This window comes from Macadamia integrifolia, chromosome 12 (genome assembly GCF_013358625.1).
Source record: "Macadamia integrifolia cultivar HAES 741 chromosome 12, SCU_Mint_v3, whole genome shotgun sequence".
Lineage (NCBI taxonomy): Eukaryota > Viridiplantae > Streptophyta > Magnoliopsida > Proteales > Proteaceae > Macadamia > Macadamia integrifolia.
In genome coordinates this window covers 25404137-25418649 of record NC_056568.1, presented here as the reverse complement: position 1 = coordinate 25418649, position 14513 = coordinate 25404137, and the positions used below count along the sequence as shown (strand labels likewise).

General features: G+C 38.3%; 1 protein-coding gene and 1 long non-coding RNA gene across 2 annotated transcripts; both read left to right on the top strand.

The window, feature by feature from the left end:
• The first annotated feature begins 32 nt into the window (after positions 1–32).
• Positions 33–1684, top strand: LOC122057039. The gene is made up of 2 exons (XR_006133438.1): positions 33–228; positions 613–1684. It is a non-coding gene; the product is annotated as an uncharacterized LOC122057039 (long non-coding RNA).
• Positions 1685–8013: 6329 nt separating this feature from the next.
• Positions 8014–12248, top strand: LOC122057122 (protein LEAD-SENSITIVE 1-like; the record flags this gene model as incomplete). Its single annotated transcript, XM_042619123.1, is given in 2 exon segments — positions 8014–8059; positions 11518–12248. Coding segments are annotated over 2 exon segments (663 nt in total), but the record flags the coding sequence as incomplete, so codon positions are not given.
• Positions 12249–14513: the final 2265 nt, after the last annotated feature.

The window sequence follows — 14513 nt, the reverse complement described above, 5'->3', positions numbered from 1 at the left end:
CACACATGTTGTCTCGTGATGCATGAAAGAAATTCAAGAAATTGTAGTATCTATTATAAAGAGAGTTCCGAACAAAGGCAGGAGATGAGATTGGTTTGGCATCCTATTCGCCATCAGATAATATCATTTTTGCATCAAAGGCGGGAGATGAGATTCACTACATCAAATGGTGAACACCAGGGATACATGACTCTTAAGCACATTTGCATGCACTTTCTTTGTTGCAAGGTATGCCAAGCACCATGTTATACTAGGGTATATCAATTTGATTGGTCTTTGATACTGTGCATAAATCCAAACCCTTGATTCTTAGGGTTTAGTCTTCTTTTTGGTATGATTATGTAATTCGGTGACTCGTGTTTGTCCTAGCCTCTTCCTCCACTGATGGCATTGCTGAAGGTGGAGGTTGAGGCTGGGTTATATAAAATTTGTTTCCTTCACTACTGATGGCAATGCCAAAGGTGAAATAGAAGTCAAGGTTTGAGTTGTCTCTTGTATTCTGTATGGCCTTGCTTCTCTCATTTTTTATTTTTTTTAATACTCTTTGTTGACCTTAAAAAAAAAAAAAAATAGGATGGGGTTTCTAATTTTCCTTGGCACTCTATTTCACAGTATGAAGCAGCCTTGAGCAAAGTTACGTGCAAAACTACACAGAGCTTTAATCATCTTCACCAAATCAGGACCTTCCCTCCCAACCCATACAAGAAATGAAACCCAAATGGCATGAACAGCTCCAACACCGATGGTATCCCAAGCCATGGGAAAGCCTTATCCAGGATCCGGCTCGTCTTCGCGAGCCCTCGTGTGGCACGGGAAACTCCACTGACCTCAACGGAGAACACTTCCTTGTTGTTCCAAATGCTGAGCACAGCCCAAGACTCAGGTGGGTATGAGAGGAAATGGTCCACATTGGGAGGGGACCGCGATGAAGGTGTCGAGATTAAGACGGTTGTAGAGGATGGCATCGATGTCTCTAGGGAAGAACTCGGTGGTGGAGAATCGGCGGCGATAGAGTGATTCGGCTTTGGCACCTTCATCGCTTTCAATCGTGTAATATTCTCTTGGATCTGAGGATCTGGATCGGGTTACGTCACCACTACAGGGAAGGTGTTTGGGCTTGGTGGTGACTGTACTTATTGCGATATATTGACTGATAGTGAATCTGGTGAAGATGCAACTGATGTAGTGTGGTCATATGATCCCATCCTCGGACATTGGGATCGGCGGGCATCCATGCTAGTGAAGTGATTCTGATACAGAATCTGACTCTAGTTTGGATTTCATGATGGTCGGAGATGATTGTGAAATCTTCTTTACATGTATGTTGGAACCTCAATCCAGTTTACAGAAAGATGCTATTCTCGATCCACCACCATCACCGCGATGTGCTTCTTAAAAAAGACGAGAAGAAATAATGGCATTTATCATGGTCTCAATTAAGTTGCATGTGTTGTTCTATGGGTTGTCAATAGTGCTGGTCTTGGAGAGTGGTGGGTGTCAAAGACTATTGAGTACTAGAATGGCCCAACGATAGTCGTTTGAGAGGAGGTTAGTGTTGAACAATGGGGTCGTATTCAAGCTGGACAAGGAGGCAAGGATATGGAAAATGTCGGCAGCGGCATCAGTTGATTGTTCGTACTTTTATGTTGGATTTTACAATGATCGGAATTGGAGATGAACTTTACATGGTTGGAGAAGAAGAAATCTATGTCGTTACAGTTGGCGGAAAGTTAGTTTCTCGATCGCTTGTGAAACTCATTTCCTATTCCGATCATTGTAAAATAAAATCCAGCATAAAAGTACGAGCAATCAACTGGAGCTGCTGCCACCATTTTTCGTATCATTGGCTCCATGTCAAGCTTGAATAAAACCCTATTGTTCATTATCCTTTCCAAAGGGGAGCATTGTATTTTTCGGATGAGATCCAATTATGAATTAAAAGAGATTTCGACCAGGTGATTTATCATGATATGTAATTCTCCTTCTCTTCACATTTGTGCATGGGTTTTCTCATTCTTGTTTGCCGGGGCTTGTCCTGCCGTTATAGGGTCCTTTTCCCCTCTCTTGGCATTCCTAAAGAGGGTTCTTAGGGGTTGCCTTCCTATGTAATCTCTTTTATCATTTTAATACATCGCACATTTTTTACCTATCAAAAAAATAAAATAAAAGGTTGGGCGAGGGGGTAGCATTGATTGGGTTTTTTCCAAGCTTGCATTCTTGTGTTTGTCTCACCTCCTCCTATAAAATGATTTCACCATCCTTACCAAATGGAAGCATTGATTGGGTCTCGTATTGGCATAGGAGTCACGTTCCCAAACAGAGAATACTTCCCTTGTTTTTTCTTTAACCCCCAAGATCGATGAAGGTTTTAAAGTAGGGATTTTCTTATTGAGACCCAAAGTGTCAGATAATTTATAATTTTACTTTTTTATCCTTCAAATATAACATTTTTTTTCTCCACGAAGGGTAATAGTGTTATTTCACTTGTGTATTGGAAAAAAATGTATAGAAAAATGACATAATCATATGGCACTTTCCAAATAATTTTTGAAAATTATTTAATGCCCTTGTTTGAAAGGACTTCTAAGAGTTATCAAGGGATGCGATTAAAGGACCGTTTGTTTAGAGGAAAGTTGGGGGTGAGAATGTTATCAGTATAAGACGCACATGTTAGTGGGGTAAAAACAAAAAAAATAAAAATGAAGTAAAGTGAGAAGTTCCCACCCTGACAGCTTTTGGTTGAAAAGGAGAGATGGAGAGAAAGAAAGAGAAAGAGAGAAAGAACAAAAGATTGGGCTGATCGGAGTTCTGAAACCCCAATGCTTCGACCATGGTTGCTGAAATCCCAGCTCGCATGATTGAGTACCCCTGTTTCAAATTTTGGGTTCGTTTGGGCAGGAACTTCAACTCAGGTGCTGTCTAAGTATCAAATAGAAGAAGAAGTGAAGGAGGAGCTCTCCAAAAAGCACCTAAAGCTAATCGAAATACAGAAATAAGAACAGCCGATGATGACACAATGCCAATGCCCGAATTTTACTGCTGAAAAGAGAATCGGAGAACCAAATTGGACAGACAACAGAGAGAGACAGAGAGATCGTTGATTTCTATGGGAATAAATTCTTGGAAGCAAACGAAAACTAGAAGAGAAATTATAAAACCCTAGAATCGTTCAGAAAGTGATATATAAGTCTATAGAGACTGAATCTTATAGATGTGAAGCAGAGGGGAAGCTTCGAGATGAGATTAAATTGCGGAGAGTGACAAAAATAAACTGGAAATGACGACGCCGAAGCAATGATCGTTTTGAACAAAGAAGAAAATAAAGTAAACGAAATCAAAGATGCGCAAGTCGGGGTGCCCCCGCTGCCGTTGCTGCTGCTGCCGCCGCTGGGGTTGTGTCGCTGATGCTGCTGATGGTGGTTGCAACGGCTTAGTGGGACGATGGAGCTTTGCTAAAGTTCTATCAAAGTTTTGCCAATTTGGTGGGACTTTGGTGACAACTAGGTGGGAGAATTTGATGTCCACGTGGGCAAACAAGCACTATAGACATGTTATGGGGTGGTATAGTTCGTACAACTATTCCACCCCAGCAAAACCTCTCCAAGCAAAGGAAAATAATCATCTGTTTTTCTCATCCCTGTTTTTCCTTGTTTTGCTACCCACAGAACGCGACACGTGGACAATTTTAAGACTAAATCTCCTTGTTGTCCACGTGTCGCGTTCTGTAGGTAGCAAAACAAAGAAAAACATGGATGGAAAAAACAGAGGATTTTGATCCCCAAGCAAACGAGTCCTAAAAGAATATATCAACTTCTATAGAGAGAGAGAGAGAGAGAGATTTGGGATATTTGGTATGGTGTTGAGGATTGTTATTTTCACAAACTAGCCCCACATAGACTGCTGGAGCAAGACTGGATACCAAATATTATTTAATTGAAAATTTTCTTGTACCAGCCCTAAGCTTAAACTTTATATGATGTTGTTTCTAATAATATCGACTACACCCCTGATGGATAACACTGTTAGCTTAGTTAGCTTAGTTAGCTTAGTTAGCTTAGAAATGGAAAAGACCCTTTTAACCCTGTTATGTACTACTCTAGGCGAGAGAGAGGGTGACTCTGTCCATGACTAATTATTCTTCTTCTTCTATGGTTGAGTTTGGGTTGGTCACCAAACTGGTAGTGGTTGTGATGGGGATGTTCTTGCTCATCTTACCTGTCCATAGCATGGAAACCCTTCTCTTCGCACTGAATCATGAACTCAACTCCACTCCCCTACAACATCTTCATAAGCTCCTTCTCCCAATCCATCAACGGGTCCTCCCTGCCATAGCAAATCAAACACCTCTGCCACTTCAATGCTCCAATCTCTAATTTCGATAACCCCTTCAGCATAGTGTTACAATATTCATGATCTAGATTGGCGTCGCTCGGCAATGACAACTCCCAAATCAGGTCCGATGGCAACGGCACGATTTGGTCGTCCATCTTTCTCAGCTCTGATGATGTTTTCTATACCCCACCGAAGAAGGGTTGATTCAATATCGCCCCACTAATCGTCATTGGTTTAAAATCTTATTCTAATTCCCAGCCGCAATGCCACTTGATATACCTAGTTTGCACCGGAGCTTATGCCCAGAGGCATTTGGAGAAATCCACGTAGTCTCTCAGCCATGGCTCACTGTTGGATGCCTGGTTTTGGACCGACATGATGGCATCGATGGCGCCCCGTGGGTCTCGGGTAGGCGGTGTTCGGGAGTGAGTCGGTAGTACTAAACACCCCCATGTGAGTGGCCCCAAATAGGTAAAAGGAGTCGAACTTAGAACCACATGCTCCCTGAGGCGAAGATCCCTTGCCAACACGGCTATCTCCTTGGAATTCTTATACTTACCTTCCTTATACACACAAGACAATGAATTCTCTCTCATGAAGGTCAGACCAGATTGGTAGATAGGATTAGTGAATTCTTCAATCTTACACTGATCATGTCATCAAGGAGATTATGTAATCAAATCCTCAAGATTTTTCTCATCCAAATTTCAGTTACAATGCTAATCAGCCATTCTAATAATTGATTAATTGTTTTTCCGCCACTACCAACCAAACATATTCAACTAGTTATGTGGAACACAATTTTCTAATTTTCTACTCACAAGTCCCAATGACCGAATTTTGGTCATATAATGGATTAGACCTAGTAAACACTTGCTCAGAGAAGAAGCTCCTACTAGGGGTGTCAATTTGTGGCCCGAACCGGCTAAACCGATCGGGACCGACCGTTTATAGACCGGCCCGGCCCAGACCGTTTATTAAACGTGTCGGGCTTGAGCCCGGCCCGTTTATAAATGGTCGGTCTCGGTTTTGCTACTTGAACCGTCGGGCGCCCGATCGAGACCGACCGAATAATGCCCGACCGAGACCGGCCTATTGTGCACCGACTTGGCCCGACCCTTTAATGATTGTAGAATACCTATTTTACCCCCCAAATTAAAGAATAAAAACTAAAAAGTAAAGATATGTTCACATTTTAAATAATGGTTATATTTGGTATCATTTATTGATTTATTGTCATTTTTTTTTGCTTGCATGAGTGGGCCGGAATATAATAGCACATTTTAAAGAGGGCCCGTTTAAAAACCGGTTAAAGTCCGTTTAACATTAAACATGTCCGTAGCCCGGTTAAGACCCGACTAAAGCCCGATTAAGGTGGCCCGATTATAACCCGAGACCGACCGACCGAATATAAAGTGTACCATGCCCTCAATAACTAAGCCCGATTAGTTAAATGGGTGGACACGGTGTAGCCTTTGAAAGTCTTCAAGCCCGATTAAGCCCGACCGAAACCGAACCGGCCCGACCGGTTGACACCCCTAGCTTCTACTGGTCAAATTATGATATTTAATGTTAATGATGAAATTACACAATTTTTTGTTGCAGAAAAACTCATTTCCAGCACCGCCCATGATCAGATTTGTCTCAAAACTGTCTAGACCAATCTTATGGTAGAGTTACGAGAGATTTAAGCGCAAATCTCAGAGATACCAATAGAGTAAATCATCTTTGATCTTTCCTTCCAAGATTTTTATGTAGATCATTTTCTACCTAACAAAGCTTGAGGCTAAAGTCATGGAATTATGCCTCCTTCCCCTAGATCCAGATCCTTTCCAATTGTGAGGTTAATTGGAATCCTAGGTGATCGTCGTCATAGTTGGAGATAGTTGGAACATCATCTACGATAGAATAGAGAAGCTCTAAACCTGCAACAAAAGTTTAAATCGGTTGATTTGTGGGTTTACATGGAAGGATAAACTTGCCATTTAAAAAATATCAACCACCCCACATCATCACTTAACGCTCATCCCCTAACATAATGGGTTTAAGTGTAATTTCGTTTCAAAATTGGGGATATATTCAATATTATTGGTATACTTAGATGTTATAAGACATAAATTTTTTTCTACCAAAAAAGAATTTCTTATAAATATAAGACATAAATTTTAAATTTAGGGGTGGTACAAGATAATTTCTCCTTTTTCTTTGATAAATCAATGTTAGTAGTAGTTGTTTGACAAATTTTGTTTAAGATTTTGTAGACTCTCACTTTCAGACACTCTCTCTCTTTGTTTTCCACTTGACGTGGAATCCTATTTTCATTCACATAATTCTTTATATAGGTTTTTTATGGGTAATTTTGTTTTGTGATGTGCGGCATGTGCCATAAGTGCTCTATTAAAGTATCTTTCAAACCATTTTTTTTTTCTTTTTTAATCTAAAAACACATTTTACCATTTATATAGGGTTTGAGGAGGTGGACCCATGTTATTTATTTTCTTTTAGGCTTTTTTTTTTTTTTTTTGGTAGAATTTGGCTTTGTTTATGAACAAACTACAAATTTATTTTTAGAAAAGAAACAGCTACCAAGCACATCTACACCCAAACACACCACCACCACGTTCCCGAAGTACCACATCTCCTCTAGTTGTAACTACACTAGCACAGTTGCCACGTTACTAGGTAGTGATTTCCGCCCTTTATTTTTACTTTGGATTTTGAAATGCAAATCAATACTAATTTTTTTTTTAATAGAACAAGGTAATACCATATACTTAGTATATCAAGGGAAGGCAATAATTAGTAATATTGCTTCGCAAATCCCATATGTATTATTCTTTGTGACGTCACCTAATCAAAGAGAAATATTTTATGAAATCTAAAATACCTACCAAAATACCTCCTTCCCCTAAAATCAAAAGTTGAATTTGGGTATGGGAAACACTAGAGTGATCACTTTTCTCTTTCCATATTATATAAACTTGAAAACTGAAAAAATGATTTTACCCAAAAAATAAAAAATAAAAATTGAAAAATGAGTTGTGACTTGTGAGCATGGATCTGTATGCTGATCCGGATGGAACCAGTATGTATTGATCACTTTTGTTCTTATTTTTTTTCAAAAAAATAAAAAAAAATTATTGATTTTATCCTTAAAAGTATACTTGATCAATTCAATACCAACACTTACAGATTAGCCTTGTTTTGAAAGAAAAAAAAAATCATTATAATTAATTGAACGCCCAATTAATGATCGAAGATCTGAGAAAAATGAGGAACGCGCAACCCCGAGTTCTCGTAGCCTTTGGATCCAATTAACTGGAGAAGAGCCGATTCCTTTTGTTTTGAGTTTCTTCGATTACGGTAAATTCTCCCTCTCGGGAAAAGTGCTTCGCTGGTGTTTCGCTTTCCTTTACCCTTTCCTTATTTGTGAAGAAATTTGTTCTTTCTTCGCTTGCTAGAAATAATCCAGTTGTTGCGGATAGCGATAGAGAGAGAAAGAAAGAGAAAGAGAATGGGGCTGTTCTCCAACAGGTATTGTTCTCTTAATTTTCCTAAGATGGAAACTCTCTTGAGTTAGTGTTTGAATGGATTTATTGATTAATTTTTCCCTCTTAATATCTATCTTCCAACGCGGGTCGCGGGCGGCTCAGGATCGGCAGAGGCAGCTTGAAACCAGGCGATCACATCTATTCATGGAGGAATGCTTATGTTTACGCCCATCACGGTACCTCTCTCTCTTAATTTTATCTTCATTCATTTTTTTGCCCACACATTATGCAGGGGAAGAAGTTCTATGCGTTTATAAAATGTAAATTACTCGATCGAACGATGGAAGACTATTTTTTTTTTAGTAAACAACATAGAAATTTCTGAGGCATTTATTTATTTATTTTCTTAACTTGGGCTGCATTTGTCATGCCGTAAAATACTTAATAGGATTTATTGAAAATAAATATGAAAATATTTTGTTGAGATGCAATACAAAAATCTGGAAAAAAAAAATCCATTTCAAAATTCAGGATGTTGGTTATTTGAAATAGTGATGGTATCTTGATTATTGGTACTACTCTTGGCACCCACGAATGACCCTACCCCCATCATATAGCTGGATTATTTCCCTTAATGAATTATGTTCAAATGTTCTTATTAGACATATCCAACCAGAAAAGTGCTAAATGATGGAAGAATAGAAAATAGAATATATAAAATTTGTAGATAATAATTATTTTCCCATAAGATATTTTGTCGTTAAAACAAATGCAGCCTTGTTGGAGTATCAACTTTGGAATTTTCAATTTGGTTTATGATTGGGAACTCAGGAGACCATGTTCTTGGATATTCATCCTCACCATATATAGTAATTCTCAGAATTGATTTTCAAATACTAATATTTAAATTGGAATCTAAGATGGCTGGCTTCAGATGAAACTGAACAAGCGGTCCAGCCAGAAGGCACATCTAAGCATGATTAAGGAAACCAAGTTCAGAATTTATCGTGGACTCTTGTGTTTAGAACTTAGAACATGGGAATCTGATTTTTTATGTAGTGGCAATTTCTGTGATGGGCTACAGTTTGTCCATAAAGCTGTAGAACAGTAATGGTTGTTTCATATGGACCATATATATGACTAGGCTCTCATTCTTGAAGAATCAAATGACAATTGATCTCGATCTAATGGCCCATGGCTGCTAGAGTGACTTTTTCCTTGACATCCGCAAACAGAAGAATTCAAACAGCTAAGTAACTTCAGTATAAAGGGCCTGCTTTCTGATGGCTATTTCTTGGTTTCTCAGGGAGAACTTCCTCTGATTAAAGTATAGCTTCTCTCCTTGGTGTTTTAATGTGTAAATTTCAAAATTGAAGTTAAGAACTTTTACTTTCCAACATGTTGATCATTATGTTTCCACACTACTTCAACTTCCCACATTCATTATGTTTTTTTACTTTTCTCATCTCAATTTCATTTTTTTTTTTTTTTTTGGTTGGGATATACCTAATCCAGTCAGTTTGCTTGGCCATCACATGATGGAACATTTGGCCACATTCAGGGTCCATTTGTTTCCAGGTAAAAAACAGAAAAATATAAGGAAAATCAGCACAAAGATATAGCATTTTACTTGAAAAACGTCCTCTTACATGGCTTTTATCTAGAAAGTAGAAACAGATGGGGCCTTTAAATTTCTGTTCATGTGCATGGTTTTCTTTTATTGTCTTTGTGCGCTTTATTTGGCTTAGGAGAAAAAAGAAGAATGCCTACGGTTTGATTGATTATTACAAATCATTGGGTCAGTTTTTTTGCTTGTGGGAGTGTTGGTCATTTTTTTACTCAAGTCTTAGTTTTGATCAGTAAAAATTTCTATGTTTTGAGTTACCTATCAAATGAGACTGATCTCATCCTTTGAAAGGAGATTTGAGTCTGCTATTTCTTAAATTAGTAGTTTTGTTTATTTAGGACCTTGGCTCAAGGTTGCTTTATTGCAACCTAGTGGACATGGGTTTGAGTCGGGAAACAATCCCTCCGTGAAGCGAGGGTAAGACTGCATACATTATGACCCTCCGTAGACTCCGTAGTGGTGGGAGCCTCGTGCACTGGGTATGCCCTTAAGAAAAAAAAAAAGGAAAGGAATCAACCACTCATGGGAGTTTCTAATTTTTTTTTTTTTTTTAAAGTTATTTTAGTATTCTAGTTAGGCCGGAAAGGCCAAATCTGTGTGGGGACAATGGGACATAGGGTCTGGTTAATACCTATATGGAGCCTTGCAAACAGCATGTTTGAGTGGAATTTTTTGGGTCTTTTGGTTATGGTTGAGAAGTGATTCAAATGGTCTAACTCTAACCCTATCTTTGTTCATTGTGACCAAGCCTCCTATTTCTCTCTATTTCTTTGTCAATATTCTCCAAATCTGTTGGGCCCATTGCCCACAGGTTTTATGAAATCTGCTTACACCAGAATACAGTTGACAAATTGAGAAGTTTCCAGAATCTGTTTCTCCTGTTGTTTTCTGCGTTCTTCCACAGCTAGGAAATTGTTATTTTATGCTGACACATGTGTTCCTTTCTCTTCCTTTCAGTTTCATCTCCAGTTTAATAAATTTTGTTTGCTTTTGGAGTACCAATGCAGAATGTTTGAAAAATCATATTTCAGTTAATAGCCAGTAGAAGCAGAATTTTTTAAATTGAATCTGCTGGATGGAGCATTTGGATCAGAGCCTAGCTTTCAGAAGGTGAGGCTAACACAGGGCAGCTATGAGAAAAAGGGTTGAAGTAGACAGGGTAGCCAAGTTGTGTTAAGTGTCTAACTAATGTGGTTGAATCTGACAAACCAGGCACTGTGAGCCTATGTTAATTTTCCCTGGGAAAAAAGAAAAACAACAGAGTTATTTATTAGTAATGTCTTTCGTTTTTCCAGATTGACTATTTCAAACTTTCTGACTGGGAACCAACTCCCCTTTCTGGGTCTATGTCCAGCTTTACAATTTATCGCGCAAATCTTCTAATTGATGTGCCTTGCTGATCAATCTCATGATTGTTGCATTACTTGGGTCGGTAGATACCTTAGTACATGATCTCAGTCTTAAATAGCATATTTTATACCTGTTACTGCCTTACCTAATGTTTAATACATTTTATCTTCTGTTGGTTTCTGCTTCTTGTTTAGATTAAGATTTCGCTTCTTTATGTATATTAATCAATATCATGTTCATCTCCCCCTTTCAGCTACATTTTTGTATAAATGATGTTCTCGGTTAGATTATCTGTATGTAGACAGGATAAATACGGTCAATACAGGATTGACCCCACATTCTGGTGAATGGTCCTGGTTGGTTTTAAGAATTTACGGCAGGGAAGGTTGATATTTTGGATTGAAAATAAAGCTAGCACCGTAAAATTTTGATTGATGATTGTGGAGGAAGCTTGTTCTTTTTGGCTTCAGAATCTTGTAATTCCTGACTTTTCATTTTTCATGAGATGATTTACTGCTAGATCCATGGAGCTATAGCATGAGATTTTTTACGCATTCTTCATTCATGAAATGGGCAATGAGTAGCGCATATTCGCTATTTTCTGTGGGACCTTATGCTTAGAATATACGGTGGTGCACGATAGATAGCATATTCCTCTGTTGTTCTCTGTTACATTAACGCTTAGAAAATGTCCTTAGTTTATGCTTATGGATGCAGGTATCTATGTTGGAAATGATAAGGTAATCCATTTCACCAGAGGACGAGGTCAAGAAGTGGGGACTGGAACTGTGCTGGATGTTCTTCTATTAAGCTCTACACCTGCCCATTCTGAGCCCTGCTCCACTTGCCCACCACTAGAAGAAGGTAATGGAGTCGTCTCTTCCTGTCTAGATTGTTTTCTCGCTGGTGGGATCCTGTACCGTTTCGAGTATAGTGTCAGTCCTGCTCTCTTTCTAGCAAAAGCACGGGGTGGAACATGCACCCTTGCTGTCTCAGAGCCGGATGATATCGTAGTCCACCGAGCAACCTACCTGCTTGACAATGGTTTTGGGTGTTACAATGTTTTCAAGAAGAACTGTGAAGATTTTGCCATTTACTGTAAGACTGGTCTGCTTGTTGTCGACCAAGGAGCAATTGGCCAGAGTGGCCAGGCAATATCAATAATAGGTGGGTCTGTTTCTGCCATCTTGGCAACACCCTTGCGCCTTGTTACCACCAATGTGTATGGGATGGCAGCAACAGCGATTGGGGTCTATTGTGCTAGTCGGTATGCTGCAGATATTGGCATGAGGAGGGATGTGGTGAAGGTAGAAGTGGAAGATCTCATTAAGTGACTCTTGATTTTCATGAACAATGGTATGTAATACTGGCCCTTTCTAAGACTGGTCTTTGATTAATAAATTGTTGGAAACTGTGGTTCCCAACATGTGCTGATTGTGTTTGTGTAACTTTTAATTGCACTGAGACTTTTTTTTTTTTGGGAGCGGGGAGGGGGGAGGTTTGGGGGGGATTTGTTTGGTGTTGGACCTGGTGCGGTCTCGTGTGCGCTCATCTGTGAATTATTTGTACTGGGTGTTATGTGTCTGTTATTTTTTATTGTCTTGTGTACTTTTTTTTTTATTTTTTTTTTTTTTTATTTGGGGGGGGTGGGGAGTTGGAGGTTTGGTTGTTGCTTGGTGGGTTGTGTAAGCTTTCTCTTTATTTATTTTTTTATTTTTTTCGTAAAACACTTCAAATTCTGTCTATATGTACATCCAGATCAAAATGAAAATCTATACAGATTTAGCTACTATTATTTTTTGGGCCCAGTTTGCAATTTTAATCAACTTTTTTTGAGGTTTTCTATCGGTCATACCCAAAGAATTAATCATATAAAAATATATATGGGTAGAAGAGGCTTCCTACTCGGTCCACTTAAGAATACTTGCTTTAACAATCCTAAATATCTGTTACACAACAAATTAGACGGGATTTAAATTTTGTGGATAGTTAGATCCATACGTCATTTGGTCACATGTCAAGTTTTAGTTCAGTTAAAGTTTGTTGTGTTGCAAAATAGAGTTTTGAAAAATCAAGAACATAGGAGAGTGCACAGTATTAGTTGGGACACTATAGATATGCACAGACATACATGGGAAGGTATTAGATTGAATCAAGATCTGAAATTTTACACATGGCTAATTAGGATCATGTATCAAATAATTGGAATTGGCACACCATCCACATGGCTCAAAATAATGGACAATTTTGAAGGTTTTGCCAAATAGGCAGTGTAAAGTTTGTTTGACTTTTTGTTTTCCACTTTCATTCACATGGGAGCTTCATAAAATCAAAATGAAATAGCAAACAATGTATTTTCATTTTGAATCATTTGACACGATTCTCTCTCTCTCTATCTCTTTTGCTAATGAGGGTTTTCAAGCTTTACCATTCCCTCAGGTCTGGCTGACCCCACAATCACCAGACCGGGTCATTAACAAGATTAACTTGAAAGCTAAATTAATGCCATTGTAAGTGGCCCTAAAGTGATTGGAACACAGGTAAGACGCTTCATGAGGTGCTTTACCCATGACAATTCACCAATGGACCAACCCCTTGGGATTCTCTTTCTCTCTCCAACACAAAAAAAAAAATAAGCATATTCATAGTTGGATCTGAGGATTAAAGTATCAGCATCGGGTATCATATCAAAAGAGTATTTTAAGAGATGTATTGTATCGTATTGTGTCAGAGAGAAAAGAAACATTAGATACATATGGAAATGTTTACGATATTATGCAAAATACAGTTTTGAAGCATAAAGTATTTCCTACAAAAAAAAAAATGTATAAAGTATTATAAATTAGTATTATATAAAACATATCATTTACAAAAAATAATAATGTAGTACGATGAGATAAGTGCATTCAATTGATTGTAGAAAAAGGATGAAGCTTCTTAGATGTACTAATACCAAATTTTCTTTAGGTATCGCAGTTGTATTGTATTTTATCATATCAATATCTTAAAGATATGTATGTATCAGCTAGTATTGGTGGCTATGGGAGGATGGGAAGCTTAAAACCTTGGTTGGATCATACCAATACACTGTTGTTCCTCCAAAACAGGTTTCGATACCTAATCTTGGCAACTCAGCTCGTGGATCTCCATCGTGTTCAGGAGTACCACGTGCAACCTCTATAAACGATTAATGATTGCTTTATGTGCCAACTAGATTTTCAATTCTATAATTAAATACTTATGGCATCTTTTTCAAATTTTCTTATTATATCCGCTAACCACTATCTAAAGATATATATAGGATCACACACGCATTCACCCACCTTGTCACATAAAATAACAATGAGAAGACAATAAGAACATAAGAAACAAAAAACAAAAGGAAGATAAGAGCCTTACTTAACGCAAAAATCCCGAGAGTGGAGGTTTTGATAGAACCCTTCACTCATATGTGTGTGAGACAGAGAGAGAGAGAATCACGTAATTAAAGTACCCAAAGCTCAATAAGAGAACTAGGGTTTTAAGCTCCCCCCTCAACGGCTCTCTACTTTGCCAAAAATGGCCAAGAGATATAAAAAAAGATCTCTCTAAATGTGAGGCTCTATATTTATAGATTTGGGACACAAGTCCTTAACACATCATGCGGCTCCAAAGCCCCATCCCAATGATCCAAATGGGATGAAAATTGGTGTTTTCATCAATGATCAATAAAG